Source organism: Daphnia pulex, chromosome 7 (assembly GCF_021134715.1).
Source record: "Daphnia pulex isolate KAP4 chromosome 7, ASM2113471v1".
NCBI classification, from domain to species: Eukaryota; Metazoa; Arthropoda; class Branchiopoda; order Diplostraca; family Daphniidae; genus Daphnia; species Daphnia pulex.
In genome coordinates, this window is record NC_060023.1 from 1914508 (window position 1) to 1935201 (window position 20694).

Below are 20694 nucleotides of genomic sequence, written 5' to 3' on the forward strand. Positions count from 1 at the left end.
TAGTTCTCCGGTGCCCTGGTGGTGTAGTACTCCGATGCCTTGGTGGTGTAGTACTCCGGTGCCCTGGTGGTGTAGTACTCCGATGCCTTGATGGTGTAGTACTTGGAAACCTCGGTGTAGTACTCAGCCTCTTTGTTGAGGCAACTCGGGGCAGAGTTATACTTCAGGGCTTCAATGTAGTAGCTCGGGGCATCATAAGTTGTGGTATAATATTCTGCAGCCTTGGTGGTGTGGTAACCGGTTGTTGCGTGTGTTGTTGTTGTGCAGTAAGGCGGCGGCGTTGCGGCTTGGTATCTGCAATACCCAGGAGACATCGGTACACCAATGGCTGACCCAGCCATCAACGATACAACATGCAGCAGCAAGACGCCATAGTTAACTAGATGGTAAATTATTAGAACATTGATATTCAATAACTGGCATATTAACAAATAGAAAAAAAATATAAATTGATACAAAACTCTAGATAATAGAATATTTACCCATGATTGCGTACTGAAAATACGACGAAGAATGCAGATAGTGACAAATATTGCGCTGCAGTCCTTCACCCATGTTGCATGCATGCATTGCCAATCATATGCTCTCTAGCCAATCGCCCTGATACAACAGCGTGGTCATGATGTTCCACACGACGACGATCCAATTTGATATCATAAAAGCAGGCAGCATCTTTGGCTTAATAAAAAATCAAGTCCAAAACCAAAAATTAGAATCTAAATTTACCACCAAAAGTGTAAAATTACTTTACAAAAACTTCATATACTATCTAGCAATATCAGAGCAGTCAATGTTGGTTGAGTTTTAATCACACACTGTATTAAAATTAATATGAAATGAAAATGTTCAAGGATTCTTACCAACCAGACGTTTGATCTGCTTCAAACTCGGCATTGACTCGACAACTACCAAAATTCGAATCAATTTCCAAACCAAAAGCGACAGCCAAATCCGTGTTTGCGTTCAAACCGACAGCAACGGCAACATGGTCAGTTTAAACCTGATGAAATAATTTTTAGATTTTAATTAACATCGCTAACAAAACATGTATTGAAATAACTGTTTACCTTTCGACCATTGTTTTAAGGTCAATGGGACCTTGTTGTCTTCCAAGCTTGCACCCTCAACATTAGCTTTGGGCAACACATTAACACTTTCCGCATTCAACTTCTCGGTTGTCCATTCGCTCAAGTATTTAGGGAGGACTCGACCTGCTACCGTCCTCAGCAAAAACTTTTAGCACCTTCAGTCCGTTACTTTTGACTAAATGTAAGAAATTTTCACATTAAGCAACTTGCGTCAAATAACTTGACTAGATTCTTCAACACGAGGTTAATACTCAGATACCTCAGTTTAGTAGCTGGGAGCAGAGTAGTACTCGGGAGACTCGCTGGTGTAGCACCCATGCGCTTTTGTAGCGTAGCTCGAGGAAGAATAATACTTCGGTGTAGTAGCTCGGAGCAGCATCAGTTGTAGTGTGTAGCGCAGCACGACGGCATAGTTTACTTGACAATATTCAATAATTACGGGCATATTAATACATAGAAAGGAAGTAGAAATTGTTACAAAACTCCATGTAAAAGTACAAAATATTTACCCGTGATTGAATACTGGAAATACCACGAACACGAAGAATGCAAATGTTGCCGTGTCGGAGACGCTCGCTCGATTTATTTCTATCGCCCTATCTCTCTCGTGCTCGGCATCAACGATACAACACCCAACAGCAACCCAACGCCATTATCAACTAAACAATCAAGGATTTGTAAATTAGTTTTCGAATATAACTGGTAATATACATACAACTAAAAACAAAATAGAATTGATTCACGGCTCGATATACAATTGAATACTTACCCATGATTGCGAACTGATATTACGACGAAGAAAGTAGTTGTTGCCGTGTCGGAGATCCTCACTCGACTGATTTCTATGGCCTTTTCTCTCTCCTTTTCTACGATATTTTTCTCACCCTCACCCCTAAGCCTTGCGGCTATTTTACCTGCTTGATAATGGTGCAACACGTGTCGTTCTCACCCAACCTCTTCACCATTGCATGACATGTAATGATCTCCATGACCTTCGATTGAAGGAAAACTGGCCTTTCCTTCTGCAGGTTGACGTTGTTGGGGATGGGTCTACAACAGCCAATATTAAAAACAAAACAAAATGGATGTAATACGTCTCGTTCTCACCCAACCTCTTACACCACTGCATGACAATTTTCATGTAATGATCTCCGTGACCTTCGAGCGGGAAGGACATGCACCCAACCTCTACAGCACATAAAATATAGATAAAACATACAAATTACCAAATTTAAAAAACTAACGTTTTACATAATGATCTCCGTGACCTTCGAGCGTGAAGGAAACTGGCCTTTCCTTCTGCAGGTTGACGTCGCTGGGGATGGGTCTACAACAACCAATATCAAAATGAATACATCAAAATTAATACATCAAAATGAATACCAAATGGTTACGGCTTAAAACTCACTTTTTAACCAATTGACATCTGAGTCATTTGACTCGTTTCTTCGGTGAATGAATAAATCTTCCATTTCGAACCGTTTGAAGGACAGCAGTCGGCTATTTTTTTAATATTTCTCTGCAACCTTAGCTAAATTTCAAACACATGATTAATCTATATTCATTTAATGATGTGCACACAGTTGAGCCTTGTTAGAAACCTCTTTTCTGAATCTGGGTCAATAAGTTCTCAAAAGTTGTAAAAATGTTAATACTGGACTAAATGGACAACTACGTCACTGGTTACCATCACACTTCGTACAAAAGATACTGTTAATTTCTCAAGAATAAAATGTGATTCACTTACAGCGTATTATCGATTGGCAATAAGAACCACAAAAAAAAAAGATTTCGTCAAAATCACTATTCACGGATGCCACACTAGCTGACCGTGCTGATAAAAAGCAAATCTGCACGAAGCAGTCAACCGTGGAAGAATAAAAGTTGAATGGAATTTCTAATTACCTTAGAAATCTAATGATTCAGAGTAAGGCCAATACCTTGCTTAAGTGTCCAGTATCATGCTGTACGTGTTGTTGTTGCAAGGATCGTGAACTCATGTGGAATTGTGGATATTGGCGGTGACGCTGAAACCGCTGGAACGCACACAATTTAAGTAAAAAAGAAATCGTCTTTAATATCGATGAAGCTTCAAACATTTAACATTGCACAAATAAACGACAAATGTCTGACCATTTAAAGTTATACAGAACTCTTTGGCTGGCGTATCTCTTAAAGAGCTACATAACGTCGAGCCACCAGGAATCCAAGCTCTTGAGTCCGGATAGTTCTTCATCAAGTTCTCCCATTCATTCGACTGACAAATGATTTTGAAATTTATGGCCACAAAGTCAAGAGTTGATTCTTGGATTTTATCCACCGAATGAAGATTTGCCCAGACCAACAAGTCAACTGCATTACTCGTCCGGATGCTTTTCAGTAGATAATGGACACACTTTTCTTTAAGGTCCTCGATATCGTATTTGACTGAAAGTACGAACAGAGGTTGAGCGATGGCGTCCGTCAAAGGAGCCATAGTCTGGCCGGAGTAAATGTACTGTAGCATTTCTTTGAAAATCTGTGGCCGGATGTCTTGGACGAAGACTTTGCACAGTCTCAGCAAGTCCAGGGCAAAACTCTACTGACTACCGAAGTGACCTGTGACGACACATGTGGTTTTGAGCTAGACATGCAAATGATTCACGTTTTCAAAGCAACTTGGATCTATGTACATTTCTATAAGGAACAAAAAGTAATCACTAGTGACGAAACATGCGGCTTCGAAATGGATCTGGAATTTATGAACGGCGTTTCAAAGCAACTGCCCTTCAGGCCTTTTTTCATCACGGAACGTGACCAAACCGAACCACCTGTTCCAGCCGCCCCTGCCAAATCAAAAGTACAATTCGCATCTAGTGATGTCCGTTACCACAACAAACCAATAAGTGGGTACACGGTGACGAGTGTCGACGGTATAGATTCGATTATCATGTCCGAGAGTCCGAGTCTTCCTTTAAGCGATCAATTGATTGTCACAGACAAGAAAAAAGAACAACTCGGGCCGTCGGCTGCTAGTAAATCAAAGAATAAACAAACCACCCAGACGATTTCACCCCCAACGGAGGTCACTAAAATTACTAAAACAGGTCAAACAGACTCTGCAGAAAAGTCTCCAAGAGGCCTCGTAATAGCTGAAAAAGAAGTTAAACAGCCAACGGAAAAGCCTTCTTCGACTGCGTCACCCGATTTTGTGATTTTGTCATCCGTGACAGAAGAAGTAAACTACTACGAGATTGTTGTGACTGGAATACCAAGATCTGACTGCGGACGAGTCATCGGACGAGCTGGATCCAACATTAAGAGATTGCAAGAGGAGTATGGAGTGAAGTTAAGTTTTTTCGAGGAAAATTTCTATATTTTCGACGGAGATGCTGAGGGACGCAGGGCCGCCTGTAGCGACGTGATTGAGAATCTACCAGTAACGATCGAATGCCGGAATCTTGATCACACAAAGAAGGTTTACTCAACCACTTACTTTAAAAAATTAAATTTACATCACAACGTGCGCATTTCTCGTCCATCTCCACAAAACCAATTCCTTACCATTTCGGGGACTTTAGACAGGTGCCGGACAGTGTACCAAAAACTACTGCAAGCCGGATCCCGGTAGCTGTCTTCTTTTTTTTTTTTTTTATTTAAGTTCAATGATGAATAATGCTGACAATCCGAAAGAATCGGTGGATGAACCCGTCAACGGAGTTGCTGCAGTGCACTGGTGTTTAAGAGTGTGGACTACCGAATCCTTGGCACTGTACGAGTTGAATTGTTAATAGGAAAACACGAAAGTGTCGACCCATCACAAAACCTCTACAGTAAAAGGACTAGGTCACCTTCACTCCTCCGTCGGTGTCCAGCAGTTGACTACCTTGACGGGGGGTTTCATTACCCTCAAATGAGTCCACCAGTTCTTGACGTGCATTGCGCTGGAGATAGCGGCCGAGCAAGTTGGCCATTATCGATTGTAAGGCTGGTTCAATGTCTTATATTCATGCTTTGATTTTTCTCTTTTTCAATCGGAATAAAATTTCATTTAAAATTTCATATTTTTAACTTGTTGTGTCATTCAAATTTCAAATACGCGCGTACCGCTATAACTTGTTTGGTTCTTTACGAGGTAGAACTCTTAAAAAGAAAACGTCTATGCTTAACATAGGAAAATGTTGGGTTTCTCGTACGCTCAAAGTCAAAAGCAAGTTATCAATAGTTACAAATACTTTCATACTGCGGACAATAAAGCGATTTAACGGACGGCAACAAAACGGGGGATGGTTCAATTAGGGAGTGAAATATTTAGACAACCAGAGATTAAGAAGTGAATATATGCTGCTTCCGTTTCAGTCAACAATTATGATACTTAGTCATTATCAAGTTTTTTTCTACACCAATAGAAAGTAATTGTGTTGCATATGTTCCCGGTCTTGGTTCACTTAATGGAACTAATTGCGTTTGCAATAAAAAAAACATTGCTGATGATATCGTCCCATCGTAAAAGTGGTTCTCCGGGAAAAAAGAAAGAAACGAAAAACATTCCTGTTGTAAACAGAATAAGGTGTGTCTTGATAGAGATCTTGTTCATCTTGTTCGTTGGTAGGCAACTAGGCAAGAGCAGACTTGCTGCTGGTTTTCATCATTCACTCGTTGCATTTGAGTTGAACTTGAGTCAGAAAATAGGCTTTTCTCGAGGCTTTCTTTAATTTAGCAAAGGCTGAATAGAATTCAAAGAGGGGGCCCAGAGCCCAGCAGAAGGACGGGCAAAATAGTCGAGAGATTGTGTGATAGAAAAAACACACAGCCACCTTCTAATTATACGACGCACTACAAAAATAATAAGAGGGTCAAAACTCAAAATAATGAAATGGCCAACACAATTTTCCAAGATGTGGTTTTCACTTGTCGGCAGTAGCTAAAACCGAGAGAACGGAAAAGGACAAAAAGAATATTACACGCGGATTTGTCTACTTCAGTGTCTTAGAAGATGATGTCGTTATGGAACGGCAATTTTTCAATCGGCTAAATTCTAACTTTCTCTCGTTTGTTTAAGGGTTTTTGTTGGTAGTTCGTGTTTAGTTGTCGTCATTTCAACCCTACACCGACAGAAACAGCAGAAAAGAAAACAAGTGATCAGCAGCACAAAATCCGTCAGATAAAAGATACGAAAACGATTTCAGTGTGGAATGCTGCGGATCGGAGGGGAAGTGCGAATCTTTGGTAAAGGCAAAGACGTTTTGGCCAATCAAAATTGCATTTACACTCGATGCGAAATGGTCGATAATCCAATAGAGCGTCCCCTCGAACATTACGACGCAATCGTCGTGGTATTTAATTAAGAAAAAAGCTCGTAGTAATAAAATTTAGACGACTTCACAACAAGACGAAAACAATCGCCTGGATGGTGTCACCTTATTGCACAACACGCGGGCCAAAGAAAATCTAACACGGAATTTAAGCTGTAGACAAATACAGACAAATACAGTGACGTCGATGTGAATATACATGGAACCTTTTCGTGTCCTTTTGATACAAACATCGTTAAGCTCCAGAGATCTTTATTATATACTTTCCTATGTTACTAACTCCGTTGAAAATTAAATTCATTGATAAAATCTGTTTCCCCCGTGGGGTCGATATAATCGATTATCGATTATAAAAAGTAGTCGTAGTATCATGTCACATTATCAGATAAAAATGGAAAAGGGGAGCAAGAGCTGTTAATTTTGACAAGGGGGGGGAAACAGACCTGACCTTTAGTAATAATAGACATAAAACGGCATCACTTTCTACAGATGAAATACGTTCCATCGAATAGAGCCGTCAACAGAGTCAGAAACCAAAAGGCCACGGCTGGAGTGCAGTCAGCCAACTTTTCCCGGAAATGCAACACGTTAAATTGTGCCCACTCACATCCTTAATCAGCTAAAGTGTCTTGAAAACAAATAAGTGCAATCGAAATGAAAAACACTTGCCATCACAGCCGCAGTGAAAACGAAGAAATCAGATAGAGAAACGAACAACTCTGAGTTATGCAACGAACCCTAGTTGTTAGCTGAGTAAACAAAAACGGCAAGAGAACGCAAGTCAAGTCAACCGCATACGGAAATCATCGTGCAGGAATCTACGTACTTTGTCACGATTGACAATCGACGCCACCAAACAGTCAAAAAAGGAAGAAAATAGAGATTATTTTGTCCTACCTTGGCGCCTGGGAAATGCAGCCAGGCATCTACAGTTGCTCCATCCATCCGCTGAAGAATGAAATTACACCAGACAGGATAGGGTATAAATGGTGTCCTCGTGAATACACCCACATTCACATGGGCGTATACGAGGACATTTTGAAAATTATGGGAGGAAAGAAATCCGTAACTCGACCGACATCCAAAGTTTCTCCATTCCAAACGGGATGCTGTTTATCTAAATGAAAAACGAAAAATGGGTTACAAGAAATATTGACAGAAACAACAATCAAGGAAACGTTGAATAAGAGACAAGTCATAATTGTTAATCAACAGGAAAATTTAAGGTTTCCATGTAATAAACTGCTTGTCACAAATTATTCAAATTAACTTGATTTCAAAAGAAATCGACAAAAGAAGGAAACCAGTCAGACTGCTGTTGAGAATAAAGTCTTTTCTAGTCACCGGCTGAACATGTTTGACAAACAAACAACTAACCAAACAAAATACTGGATTCGAATAGCCATAGGCTAGCACATGAACTAAGTAACGACTATCTCCAATACCGTCGTAGGATTTAGATTCTCCCTACTCCTACAAAAAAAGTGGAAGAAAACCGAAAGAACCAAATGCACCGACAGATGTGTGATTGTCATTTGTATACGTCAAATGTTCCAGGTCCAATAAAACAGAGTAAGTAATAAAAGGGATTTAGGGAGGGACGCAAGAATACACAATCTCTCCGGTAATGCTGCGTTCTGTCGTCGTTAAATTTTTTTTCTGTGGTAACACTATTTGATAGAGCGTACGTATGTGTCTACTTACAATATACATACCGATATAAGTGGTAAAGTAAGTTCAGTCAGCGAGTCAAAGTAAGCATTTTTATCATCTGGGAGTCGATTGTAAACAACGGCGTCAGAACTGATTAAATAGAAGAGGATACCGGGATCAGAATGCGGATAGCTACCAAATCACATAAGATCTAGGTAGGAAAAAAAGAAGGGGTCAGGGTCAACATTCTTTTCACGTTATGTCAAGAGATCTATGTAGGCTCGCTCTCGTCTTTCCTACAAGGAGAACAGGGTGATCAAAAGGATTTGACATAGAGAGAGGCAGTCCTGAAGGGAGATTTAAATTGAATAGAAAATATTTTGCCAGGATTATTGGCTGGTACTATGCAAAATGGGATTCATTTGTCAGATCTCAATGGCCAAATAAATAAACTTAGCACGCGTGTACAGGTGAAAACAGCTAGCTGTTTCTTAGTTACAGATTTCTTCAGCCTAATGCCAAATGTTAAATATCACAGTTACATAATTGGCGGTAGTAAAAGGGAAAGCCTAGCTATATGGTGAAATGATGAAAGATTAGTTTAAGATGATTATTAGAAAAGGGGCTCATACATTACATCTGGAACCACAGCAGCGATCGTATTTATGATTGGCAACATTTTGTTTCAATTGGCACTGACCGGTGGAAGAATCACACTGTAATTTTGAAAATCAGTATTAGCAGATTGAATGATAAATATTACAGTAACGTTTACCTGGAGGTTTACCTGATGGACAACCCGTCAAACGGGCAGGCAAAAACTGGGCTACCTGTCAGCCTTCTTCTCTCACTAGCGAAAATTTTTCTCTAGAAGAGATTTGTTTTTGTGTTCTTGTTATTTCAGGCCTTCAGGGAAAATATAGCATCTGGTATGGCTGGTATTCACATAGGTAGGTATAGCTGAAGTTCACTATTTCAGGTATTTGATCTTCACCAGCATAGGATTTTTCACAAGCAGAGATGACTTTCGGTAGTGAAATGTACATGAAAGTTAATATTTGTTGCTGTTATATTTGAGATAAACGGTGTGATATGGTAATGTTTTGGCCTGATAACAATACACCTAGATCAAAATCTTCTCGTGGCACTATTTTTCAGCACAGAGAGGGTGAATATTCAATGTAGGTGCAACAATCACTGCCTTGTTTTGTGCACCAATGAGATCTGGGAATCCTATGGACTTTTTTTTAGCACTTCCTGACTTGACTGCTTTGATTCAACCACGTGTGAGGGGGCGGGGCATGTAGATAACACAGGCAAGTCAAGTCACAGATATTACGATGTATAACTATTTCGTTAATGGATTTATTTTCCAATTCCTCATTACTCACTACAATCAACCAGTTCAGTGGCTAAAATTTTTATTTAACACTATGATAAGATAGCAGCAGATAGCAGCCTCGCAGTCGTTGGCCTAATGACTAATAACTATTAACGACAGTTACGTGACAGTGACGACTCGCCGATGTCACGGCCGAGTGCCAACGAGACAGAACGAGCAGACAAACTTTCGTCATAACCACAGGAAGCGTTGCTGCCAATTTATCAAGCTTGACGGCGTTAATAATTAATAACTGTTTAGATTCTTATTGATTCAGCAACAAAATTTTTGCTTTGTTATAAAAATGTTATTTTTATTTTCTATGCCATTTTTGAATATTTTAGGGGTCGAAAAACATCTAAAAGTGCATCCTTGTACACGAAGGGAAGGACTTCAGTCTTACAACTTTACAAGTTTCGAACGAATTTTTAAAATATTTTGCTTGGCTCAAATAGTTGTCTTTGTTATAAATTTGCTTTGTTATATGTCGAGTTATATTTCCCTCTGTGTTTCTAGTTTCGTTGTTTTTGCCGGTTTTTACGAACTAAATTCAACCTCAATTTGATATGTAACAATATGAGAGGATTACAGAGTGCATAATTAATATTTATAAAAGTCTACTCTGTATTCCTCAAAATTCCGAAAAAAATAATTCCATTTTTCAACATGTTATTTACAGATTACTAAGCATAAGTTGTACTCACTAGTCAAAACTCTGCTATTCTCTGTCGAGTGGCGCTCGGGTGTAACCGTGTAAGCTATTATTAATAAATGTTAAACACAATATTGACGTCAATAGTAACAGCTGTAACTCAAATAACTAACTGGGAAAGTGAACTAATGTTTGTTGTATATTGGGACAGAAAGATTATGACCAAATGAAAAATTTGACTGCTGAGAGTATCTATTTTCTAATCAGTGTGTGTGGATAAGTTGATTAATGTGGTAATAAAAATTCGGAATGATCACAACGCTCGGAAATTAGTCCGATTATAAGGTGGATTAATAACCACCGCAGTCTCCATTGGCGAAAATGCATGCCTCTTTTGACGTATCGGGATAACGACACAGATAGTGATTGGGGTTCTGGCAACCAACTTGATGACCTTTGCATATGAAGGCATATCCGACATAACGGCACTGACAAGCCGTGCCTTGACTTGCTGGCCTCACCATATAGCAGCCGCTGACCTTGTTACCGTTGTGACCCTCGTAAACGCGTTTGTAATCGCACTCACAGGCCAATGTTGTTTCAAGTAAGACTGCTACGACGAATACCGAAATCAATACTTTAATCTGCAGAGGAATAAAATACATCCCAATTACAAAATTAGTTGGAAAAAAAGAACTTCAAATGCTGACATACCATTTTCTCCATTCTACAATCGTAAAGAAATAATCGAAAAAATTTAATTTTCTGGAATGAATAAAGACATATTAAAAAATGATATTACTTTAAAAAATAGGTTCACTTACGGTGCTTCAGTGTTCAGTATTAGTAGGGCGTACTGGTGCAATTGTCGAAGTGTCTAACTGAAACGGCAACGTGATCCTTTAATACGTGTGCACACTCCTTAGATGTATCCCATTGGCAATCGATAGCCTTCAAAGGATGTGGTCTGTGGAGTACTTTCTGGTTAAATATTTCCGTTTCTATTGGGGAAAATGTTGTAATAAGATGTCGACCACACGTGAAGTAGATTTCAATTAATTTATAAACAGAAATATTTTAACCGCTGATTAATTGTGGGTTCTGCCGTATACAAACCACCGTATTTCATTTCAATTCCAGTGAGAAAGAGCTATTACGGCTTCCACCTATTGTCAAACTGGTTTCGTACAATGCCTCTTTTATTTTTAATTTAAAAAAAAATCTGGAATGATTCTTTTTGGTTTTGAATGCTGATGATTAAAGAAATCTGTGGTTTCCTGAAAGAATTTCTGATCGCACTCTGTGAATTCAACTTTAAATAACGCATTGAAGGGCAATATAGGAAGTGGTATGGTGCTGAACTTACACTAAATTTGACAACCGAATTCTCCGTCCATAGCCACTTCTCCCGAGAATAAATGGAGTCGCAAAAATATTTATATTCACTGTAAGATACAGGTATAATTTGTGTCTACCTTGTTTGGGTTGCTATGATGTGGCAATGGCAGCGGAGTAACGAAATGAACGAACATTATTTGCTAGACAGCAGTCAAGTTCGGCAGAGCAACTTGAAGGCTCGCTTGAAGGATGCAATTTTATAGCCTGTTCAGGCAGGCGTGTAGCTCCTGGACGAAATACGCGAGCTGATCCAGGTCATCCGAGATCAGGAACCGAGATCTTCTTCAGCCGAAACGAATGATTCGATCAAACTCGACGGCACTTTATCGAATTCCAAATCTATCCATTTTCACAGTAGCAACAAAATTAAAAATTTAATTTAAAGTTCCCAAGGGTAGGAATTGTATGCACCAGAATAACCACTTCCACGGAATAACCACAAGTTGTCGGTTGCAACGCAATTTGTTCAACTGGATTGACTGGGAACGAACTAGGACCACTCTGATAAAACACTCCTTATTTCCTGTAAAACCCAACAAAATCGAATAAATTTAAGCCACAAATAATTCGTATGGAATTTTAGTATTTTACCCGGTAGGATATCTTCGGCAAGAAAAAAAGCACCCTTGTTTCGGTTCATTGCGGTGATGTTCAAGTCCGATGCGATGCAAACGGCCAAACAAATAATCGGCGCCGTACTTAGCGGGCGAATAAGTTGACGGCAGTTGCAGTTGACCTGGAGAACACTTTTAAGGATTGGGCCGCTGTTGCTGCTACCGGTTGTCGTTCCTGCAACAAGGACATTAGATTAACGATAACTAATATGGGCGGGCAACCGACGAAATTTTACACCATCCACCTCTTATATAATTTTTTCTCTACTGTAATTAATATAACAAGCATAAAGTTATCATGAAATTATAAATTTTTGGGATTGGTTTATCTTTTTCTTGGTTTACCTCAAAGACCGACATCAATGCCATGATAAATTGGATTAATTCGTGAGTCGTCGTCGTTTCTGTTTTTGACTGGTGATCGTTGGTACTTTCGCCGAAGTAGTTTTTTTTTAACTTCGTAAACGACTTAGTCTATCAAAGTAATGCTGGTCATCGTGCCGGTTGTAGAAAGGCGACGTGATACCAGCACTGGTGGTTTTTAACATTAATTAAAACTTAAATGTTCTTGTAATATTGCAAGCTTTTCGTAAATAGGCTAACTTAATTCGGTTTCAACATCTGTACAAAAAAGTTCCATTTTGCAATCTGAACTCCCAGTGATTGATAGCCTAATTGCTGTCTCATTGCCTGTTAGTTGTTATTCAGTTGCAGGATGGGTAAATCTGAAATGGAGTCAGACCTATAGGCCTAAACAAAGGGAGTTTTAGTTCCACAGTAAGGTAATGATAACAAAGAAAAATGCAGTAAAATAGTGACCTCTCGAGATTGAATAAAACTGAAGTATGCTATGCATTCCCAGTCGGGTTGGACAGGTTTAACATCCTTTTTGAAATATTTGCATTAATATTTGATGTAAAACATTCAATATTTATTGGTTCTTGCTAATCTGTTAATTAAAAAATTAAGAATTTTGTAGTTAAGAGAAAAAAAATGAGCAATAATTATGGTAACACATTGTCATGAAGCAGTAGATGTGCAAAAAAATATACTGATTCTGTCAGAGTTGTTGGGGATTCAAGGTAATAAATAGTTGTAGTTATGAGCCACCAATTTCCTCATTAAAACCCAACACAATCTAACATTCAACTCAAATAAATTTGGTAATGCACTTTGTGTCCAACAAAATTGAATCTTATAGAATTAAAATGACTGTCGGTGTCCTCTCTATTTCACATCAGTCTAAATAAGAAATACTGCATAAAACCGTCATACGAAGATCAAGCAATCTCAAGTTTCTTTTCTTCGGTTATTACCAAATACCAACAGGCAGGAATGCAGGTGTCCAACACCACCACAACACAATAACAAAAAGATAGCTTTCGATTCGATTTCAGATTCTCGACGCGGGAATGACGCAGACGACAAGCAATGCATCAATCAAAAATCAATTATGATTCGATGAAGCAGTACGAAATTCCTCCACTAGGTGCCTGAAGAATGAGGATTGCTTGAAACGGCTTGAAATGTGGAAATAAAAATTTGTTCAACTATAATCGTACCCGTGTATTTTCCATGATTGGATAACTGTAGCATTAAATCAAGCATATGGCGGAATCAATGAAAATAACAGGATACTGATAAAAAACGTGACGATTTGGCTGATCCAAAGGTAAATATGTGGAAGCCAAGAGAAATGTAATCCCTCGTGGAAGGCGGTCATGAAGTAAACGAAAGTTACGATCGTCATGACAATTACATTCTCAGTCAAATAGCTCTGCATGACTCAAATGGATGCGAACGATAAATTAACAAATGATATTTGCTCTTACGTCAAGAAAATATCAACCGCTCACCCAGTAGCTGTATGCCTTAAAGCCGCGCGGTTGTGCGTTTTGATCGCCCTCGGCTTCATTCAAAGGATGCCAATAAGTTAAAGTTCGTATCACTGAAAATTTCCACGAATAGTCCATATTGCTATGCCTTGCCTCTTCTTCATCTTCATCCAACATGATGTAAATTTGTTTCCATAAAAAAAAAAAAACACCCTAACTTAAATAAGATGTTAAATAAATGAAGCCGATGAGGCGAAAAGCTGAAAAAATGATTTCAAAATATGTATTATTAGCATTCATGGGGAAACATTTTAGGCGATTTCAAATTGATTGATTACCTATAAAAAAGAAATAGGCTGACAAAAGCAAACAGATGTGTAGAGCGGACATTTCTTTAAAAACGTCTCCCCATTTTATTGATATTTTTTCCTTGAAACTGAGATCGGATATTCCATGTCCGAAAGTCAGCGGGAGAGCTGAACTTGACCATTGAATAATTTCCGGTTTGTTCAATCCCATCTTTCTGATCTTTTCTTAAACTAGAATTTAAATGCGAGGGAGTTTAATCTTGAGTTTAATTGAAATTTTTGCCACGAATAATTCAGATTTTACCTCTGACGTTAAAGCGGATCGATGTCGTCTTCCAATGTAACTTAATTTCTGGGCAGAAGACAAAATAACGTGGATGTGCGAGAGAGTAAGATGTACGTTAAGGTATGAACGTCAATGGGCCTCTAATAATGAACAAGCTACGATTATTCTTCTTGCAAGTGATTATCATGTTCTAGGAATTTTGGCACTGCCCAAGCTTTTTCTATCAAGGTCAACGACATTTGGAACGAGTTCCAATCAAATGGATCAATTGCACAGAAAATACAGTATAATTACAGTATGTTAAATTGATGGAAGCCTTGCAGAATGGCGTATTCCGCGCAAGTAGTAATAAACATTTATCTTTTACAGAATGTACAAAATTTGCAATAAATGAGCGTCACAGCATTCAAGTTATTTCATCAGATACCTTTCGTATAGAGTTTGACGTGTTATATAAGAACAAGCGTCGAAATAAAAGCTTGACAAAAAGGTGAACTAACCGGATTGAACGCCACTTTGTCACATCTGTGAGTGCGTTCGTCCTAATCAAAGCCAACTTTTAAAAATACTAGCTATATAACCAGTTCTTTGAGATATTCAAATATTTTGAGCTATCATCGATGGAAGGTAAAATCATGGAAAACCGGATTGTGTCGCGATTGCTATCGCTAAAAGTGTTATACCATCCTTACGCGACGTGCCCTCAAGCTATCAAACATTACGTTTCAAGTTGCTTTGCATATGAGTGTTGTATTTGCATGAATAACGAATTCTACTTATAATAAAAGTGGTAGAAAGCAAATCAAAAGCAGATGGTTAAATATAATTTAGGGCAGTCGAGTGGCAGTGACGATGGCCGGTGCCGGAACGAACAAGGCAGTCTTTGTTACAGGAGTAACTCTGCTGGCGGATGAAGAACTAGCAGTGGAAGAACTGGAGCTGGAAGAACTGGAGGAGCTAGTCGCTGAAGAAGAAGAAGAAGTTGAGCTAGTTGCTGAAGAAGAAGAACTAGAAGAAGGTGTTGAAGATGAGCTGCTGCTACCACCGCCGCCAAAAATTTGTGAAAGTATGGACGCAAGTGCAGCAAGTCCAAACCTGCCGTTTGGTACTACAGGTGCCATATAGAATGGATTAAATCCTGGAAATGCAGCAAACAATTTCATTACTAGGCTAATCAAAATCCAGTTTTCGGTGTTAAGAAAATTTGAAGTCTTACCGTAATACTGGCGGAAGCCTTGCAGAGGAGGATCGACGTTACTGTACGTGTTGAGTTTAGCGTTGTTGATTGTATACATAGGTGCTTGAATACTGGGAACCACTACAGAGCACAAAATTAAATTTATTTAAAAAAGATTGAAAAAGAAAATGAGATGTTTTAAGTCATCAGAAAAATCCAACTCACCGTAATCGTTGAAATCTGCAAATTGTCCTGGAAAGTGCATGGGTAGCATGATTTGTTTGGCCTCCCTTGCGGCCCACGTAGGTTCGTCAGATGACTTTGGTGTCGGACTTCCATTTACCAGCCACAAAGTCAATCCCAACTAATTCAATTAAACGGAAGTTAAATTCATTTTTCAGAACAGACAATTAAAAAACAAATATTTGAGATCAACCAACGGGTTTTGGCGCATAGTATTAAGTCAACAAAATAAAAATCTAAAAAAAATTTGTTTAGTGTTATACTCTAGAAATAGTAATGCACTTTAGCGCTACACTTCTAAATCTATTTGACACAACTGTTAACGTTAATATGACTAAAAGTATTACCAGTAACATAGTCAAAATGGACATGATTGATAATGGTCTTTTCTTGGATGAATGAATGCAAGGAAATATTGGATGTACTGTCGTTGTTCACGACTTCGACTTTGTCTGGACAATCATGAACACGCGGAACTCAATTTATACCGCGTTTTCGCTATGCCAAGCCCACAACTTGAGAAACCGCCTTCAGTGACTTGAGTGACTATCGACTGCAGAAATATTTGACTTCATCAACTTATACAGAAGTCCTTCAACTCAGAAATGGTGCCCGATGTCATCGACCGAGTCAGCACTTAAAGCGGCGACGAAGGGCGAAGTACATGAACTGAATTTTCTAAAAGAGAATGCAAATTGCCTGTAGAGTACCGGTATCAATCTCACACTGACATTGAAAAATCATGTCCAGGATCACATAATTCTTAAAATAAAAAGCCATCGATCCATCATTTCAGTTGTCAACCAATTCATGTTTCACGCAAGAAGCTTAAAGTGCGAGTTTTACATTTCAGGCTTGATTATTTTTTTAAATTCATTTAAACTACTATTTGCTGTCGTTTAGCATTGAGATAGGACTTCCATATTGAGTCGTCCGGAATGGCTATATAACTTACGTAATTCATAGAAAAAAACCACGAGAAAGCTAGATGAATGTCTTACATAAACGTAACCGTACAAAGTTGACATAACATTTAGTGTCGCGAAATATTTCTAGAAGATTTTTCTGCAAATGAAATCGGTTGGTGACTCGTCGGAGCAGGAGTACATGACATTTCCAGATACTTGAATTTTTACAATTTATACAAAACAAGCGACTCGAAGGCAAGGACTACTCTGAGCTTGTTTTTCCAGTTTTATGCAAATATCTATTACCTCCAAAATAAATAATATTTTTTTTTTCAGATCACCAAAGGAAAACAAACAGAAGACACTGAACTTTGAATTTCATATACGCCCAGTTTTACTGGAAACAAGAATTGCTTCGGTTACATTTTTGATGTGACCTCCAGAAATCCTGCCAAAATCTAAGAGGCACTCTTCTGCATATTAAGTGACTTAAGGTCTCTTGATTCGTGGACGAGCATTAAGTTCAAAATGGTTTTATTTATGTATATTATGCAAGTTTCGCTCAGTTGCAAGATAAAAGCGAAATTTCCGTCAAAGTTGCGCTTATGCCACTAAATGACAGGATCGCGGTCAACGCACTACTTTTAATCAGGCCGTTATTTTTCTGGCTCTTCCAAAAAACTACTTCTCAAATTCACAGCTGATTTTCATCAAACCAATAAAATTGAAAAGAAATTGGTTTGAAATGAATTAATGCATGAATTTATCGGAATTAAATCCCACCGAAAGCGTCGTGTGAAATCTTCCAACTCCGTTAGTAACGCAGCAAATGCACGACAAATCCAGCTGCATTTCTAGGAATGATTTAGATCGGGTCTCATTCACCTTATTTGTACGTCGGACGTATAAATGACAGTTTTCCTTATACAAGCGAAGAAACGCAATCGTAATTGAAAGCATTCAGGTTTTTTAGTTAGCTATGCTGAGTTTCTATTTCGTAGTCTATGATTAGAGATAAATACAAGCTGTCAAGGCATCTTAGAAGCAAATCCGCATTTTTGTTCATTTATCTTTCTCGAACCAGATTCGATGTGAAATGTCAAAAAGTAACTGAGATGCTTCGCTAAAAATGACGGCTATAATTCTCATGACACAAACTCAAATCGTCTAAGCTCAATTTAAAACAAAGAAAAGCCAAATGAAAAAATAAAGGTTAGAATACCTCGGTGTATCAGATAACTAACCTGGAAGATTTCCAGCGATGTATGGACGTCACCTCCTCCGGCTTGAACGGGCTCGACGACCACACCGGCCACAAATCTGCCGGATTGGTTGAAACGCTCAAATTCCTCTTCCACCAGGCATTTGCGATCCTCGGCTTTATTTTCCTCAAGTGGGTACTTGTACCGCTAGAAACTGGCAATAGGCCAATCCAGAGCGGGAATATCCAGCTTGTGAATCGCTTTGAGTGGGTTGTTGAAAGGACTCCAATTGTTCAGCCGTGGAAACCACCTGTGCACGAACGATTTATTCCAGTTAGGAAGACACAAAGGAAATCAATTTAATAGAAATTCACCTTTGAACGACATGATGGTGAATGGCGTCGAGCCAGGAGCAACGTTCATCATGCAGCTGGTGTTTTCCTCTTCGGTGATGGGTGCTCCTCCTCGTTGCTTGTTTCAATACCACATGAACGCGGCTTTGAAGGCATTCTCGTTGGAGCAAGAGCCACAGGCCATTGTTGTCACCTAAAGGGCAAATATTGGAATAAAATGGAAATTAAAAATCAAGGAGGCCACTTCTGGGCAAGAGAAGACTAGACGTGGGATGAGAGAAGTATGACCCCACATGGACAAACAAATCGACCAAGATCTATTTCTTCATCCCATTAAACTTAATGGTATGGTTTCTCATTATTACCTAAGACATAATTTATTTTCTATTATCTTTCCTGATGACAATGCCACATCTTAGTCTTACCATGGCCTTACCACAGGTTTCAGCGGTTTCATACTCTTACACACCAAATCCGCAGTTCCAGAAAATCCAGTGTTGCCCTAGAAGCTTCAGTCCACAGTAAGACTGCTCCAAAATTGAAAATAAACAATAAATAAAACAAAAAAACAAAAAAAAAACATGTTTGACAAACAACGAACAAAACTAACCGGCTTCGAATAGCCATAGGCTAGCGTGGCTAGCGTATGAACTAAGTTCCTCTTCATCTTAATACTAGATGACGCAACAGCTCGGGTCGGCCCGTGTTCGACTTTCTCCAATAAGCAAATGCACCGATAGATGGATGATGTATTGATGTAAGTTCAGTCAACGACAGTAAGCATGCTTACCACTGGGAGTCGAGAGTTGTTTTAAGCAACGGCGTCGGAACCGATTAAACAGAAAAGGATCCCGGGATCAGATAGCGGATAGCTACCAAAGCACATCAGATCTAGGTGTGAACAAAAAGGTCAAAATTATTTTCACGTCACAAGAGATTTATGTAGGCTCACTCTTGTCTTTCTTAAAAGGAGAACAGGGTGATCAAAAGGATTTGACCGAGGACGGTAGCTTTAGTAGAAAATATTTGGCCAGGATTATCGGCCGGTACTATGCAAAATGGGATTGATTATTCAGAGCTCAATGACCAAATAAATAAACTTAGTACGCGTGTACAGGTATAGACAGCTAGCTGTTTCTTAGATACAGATTTCTTCATCCTAATGCCAAATGTCACAGTTACATAATTGGTGGTATTAAAAAGGAAAGCCTATCCTACATGGTGAAATACTGAAATTATGGAAGATTAGTTTAAGACAATGAAGTTATTATTAGAAAAGAGGCCCATACACAATATCCGGAACCACAGCGATCGTATTTATGATTGGCGACATTTTGTTTCCATTGGCACTGACCGGTGGAAGAATCCCACTGTAATTTTGAATATCAATATTAGCAGATTGAATGACAAATTCTACAGTAACGTTTACCTAGAGGTTAACCTGATGGAAAACCAGTCAAACCTGGAATATGTAGGCAAAAACTGGGCTACCTGTAATAACCTTTTTCTCTCACTTCTTGCGGCACTTTTCTCCAACAGAGATTTTTTTGCCCAATAGGAAACTGTGATCCACATTGACTGAAGAGTGACTGACACACGAAGACTGAAGATTGTGTTCTTGTTATTTCACTTTTTCAGGTATTTGTTCTCACCACTGGATTTTTTAAGAGCAGAGGTAACTCTTAATAGACACATATACATGAAAGCTAAGACTTTGTTTATCCAACACACTGATTTGTAAAAAACTACAACTCATCAAACTCATCAACAAGAGCAAGGTTTTCACTTTTATGGCAACTACCAGAGGGTTTTAACCTTTGTCATTGCATTCGGCTAAACTTGTCAATATTTCGTTATTACTTAAGTAGATATAACAAATCGTAACTGGGGAACTATGCTTTTGATGACGGCTACGAACACGTGGTGATTACATTCTTTTGAACGTTGTGATGCTAATGTTTTGTCTTCCAATTTGCACTTTCTGAAAAACATTCTGGAATCCATCTTCTTTGATTAGCTCAACTTGAACTCAAGTTTGAATGCTTAACAACGCAATTAAATGTGGGCAAACTATTACCTGCCGACAGTGTACCGCCCAATCGTTGTGGACACTGAACGATGAAGGATCGTCTGCTGCTGTTAAGCGGGGAAAACGAATAACTTATTAATTGCTAAACAGCATCCCAATCTGAATTATTTTCCAAGTAAAGACAATCTAGAGTGATTTGGAACGAGTTTCGATCTAACGGATCGATTGCACAAAAAATAATGATGTGAAGGGGACGACGAATCCAGTTTGTTT

At 38.8% G+C, this 20694-nt stretch overlaps 1 protein-coding gene and 2 long non-coding RNA genes across 14 annotated transcripts in view; all 3 read right to left on the bottom strand.

The window, feature by feature from the left end:
- The window catches only part of LOC124197282, a 78958-nt gene extending 65490 nt beyond the window's left edge, over window positions 1-13468 (bottom strand). For 3 of the 11 annotated variants that reach the window (XR_006876079.1, XR_006876077.1, XR_006876078.1), the window contains exons 1-7: window positions 12900-13460; window positions 12426-12830; window positions 12058-12255; window positions 11878-11989; window positions 10893-11805; window positions 10783-10833; window positions 8811-10712 (exon numbers count right to left, since the gene is read on the bottom strand). This is a non-coding gene — a long non-coding RNA (uncharacterized LOC124197282). The other 8 variants (XR_006876072.1, XR_006876073.1, XR_006876070.1 and 5 more) reach the window with 8 other exon arrangements.
- Window positions 315-2044, bottom strand: LOC124197284. Of its 2 annotated transcripts, none has more exons than XR_006876082.1 (7): window positions 2003-2044; window positions 1598-1747; window positions 1348-1505; window positions 1068-1263; window positions 861-1000; window positions 483-678; window positions 315-379 (listed from the first exon to the last, which is right to left on the bottom strand). It is a non-coding gene; the product is annotated as an uncharacterized LOC124197284 (long non-coding RNA). The 2 variants fall into 2 exon arrangements; XR_006876081.1 differs by lacking the exon at window positions 2003-2044 and adding an exon at window positions 1858-1916.
- Window positions 13469-15239: 1771 nt separating the features above from the next.
- LOC124197728 lies at window positions 15240-19059 on the bottom strand. Its single transcript, XM_046593263.1, has 7 exons — window positions 19003-19059; window positions 18862-18919; window positions 18524-18585; window positions 18082-18246; window positions 15912-16050; window positions 15726-15827; window positions 15240-15647 (listed from the first exon to the last, which is right to left on the bottom strand). Exons 1-7 carry the CDS (start codon window positions 19057-19059, stop codon window positions 15337-15339), a joined length of 894 nt encoding a protein of 297 aa, XP_046449219.1. The 3' UTR covers window positions 15240-15336.
- Between the last annotated feature and the right edge of the window lie 1635 nt (window positions 19060-20694).

Coding starts and splice junctions, on each gene's coding strand:
- LOC124197728 (XM_046593263.1), bottom strand. CDS start 19,059: ATGAAGAGGAACTTAGTTCATACGCTAGCCACGCTAGCCTATGGCTAT. Junction 18,247..18,523: donor TTCAAAGCCGCGTTCATGTG/GTATTGAAACAA, acceptor GCCAGTTTCTAG/CGGTACAAGTACCCACTTGA. Junction 16,051..18,081: donor CATCGCTGGAAATCTTCCAG/GTTAGTTATCTG, acceptor TAATTGAATTAG/TTGGGATTGACTTTGTGGCT.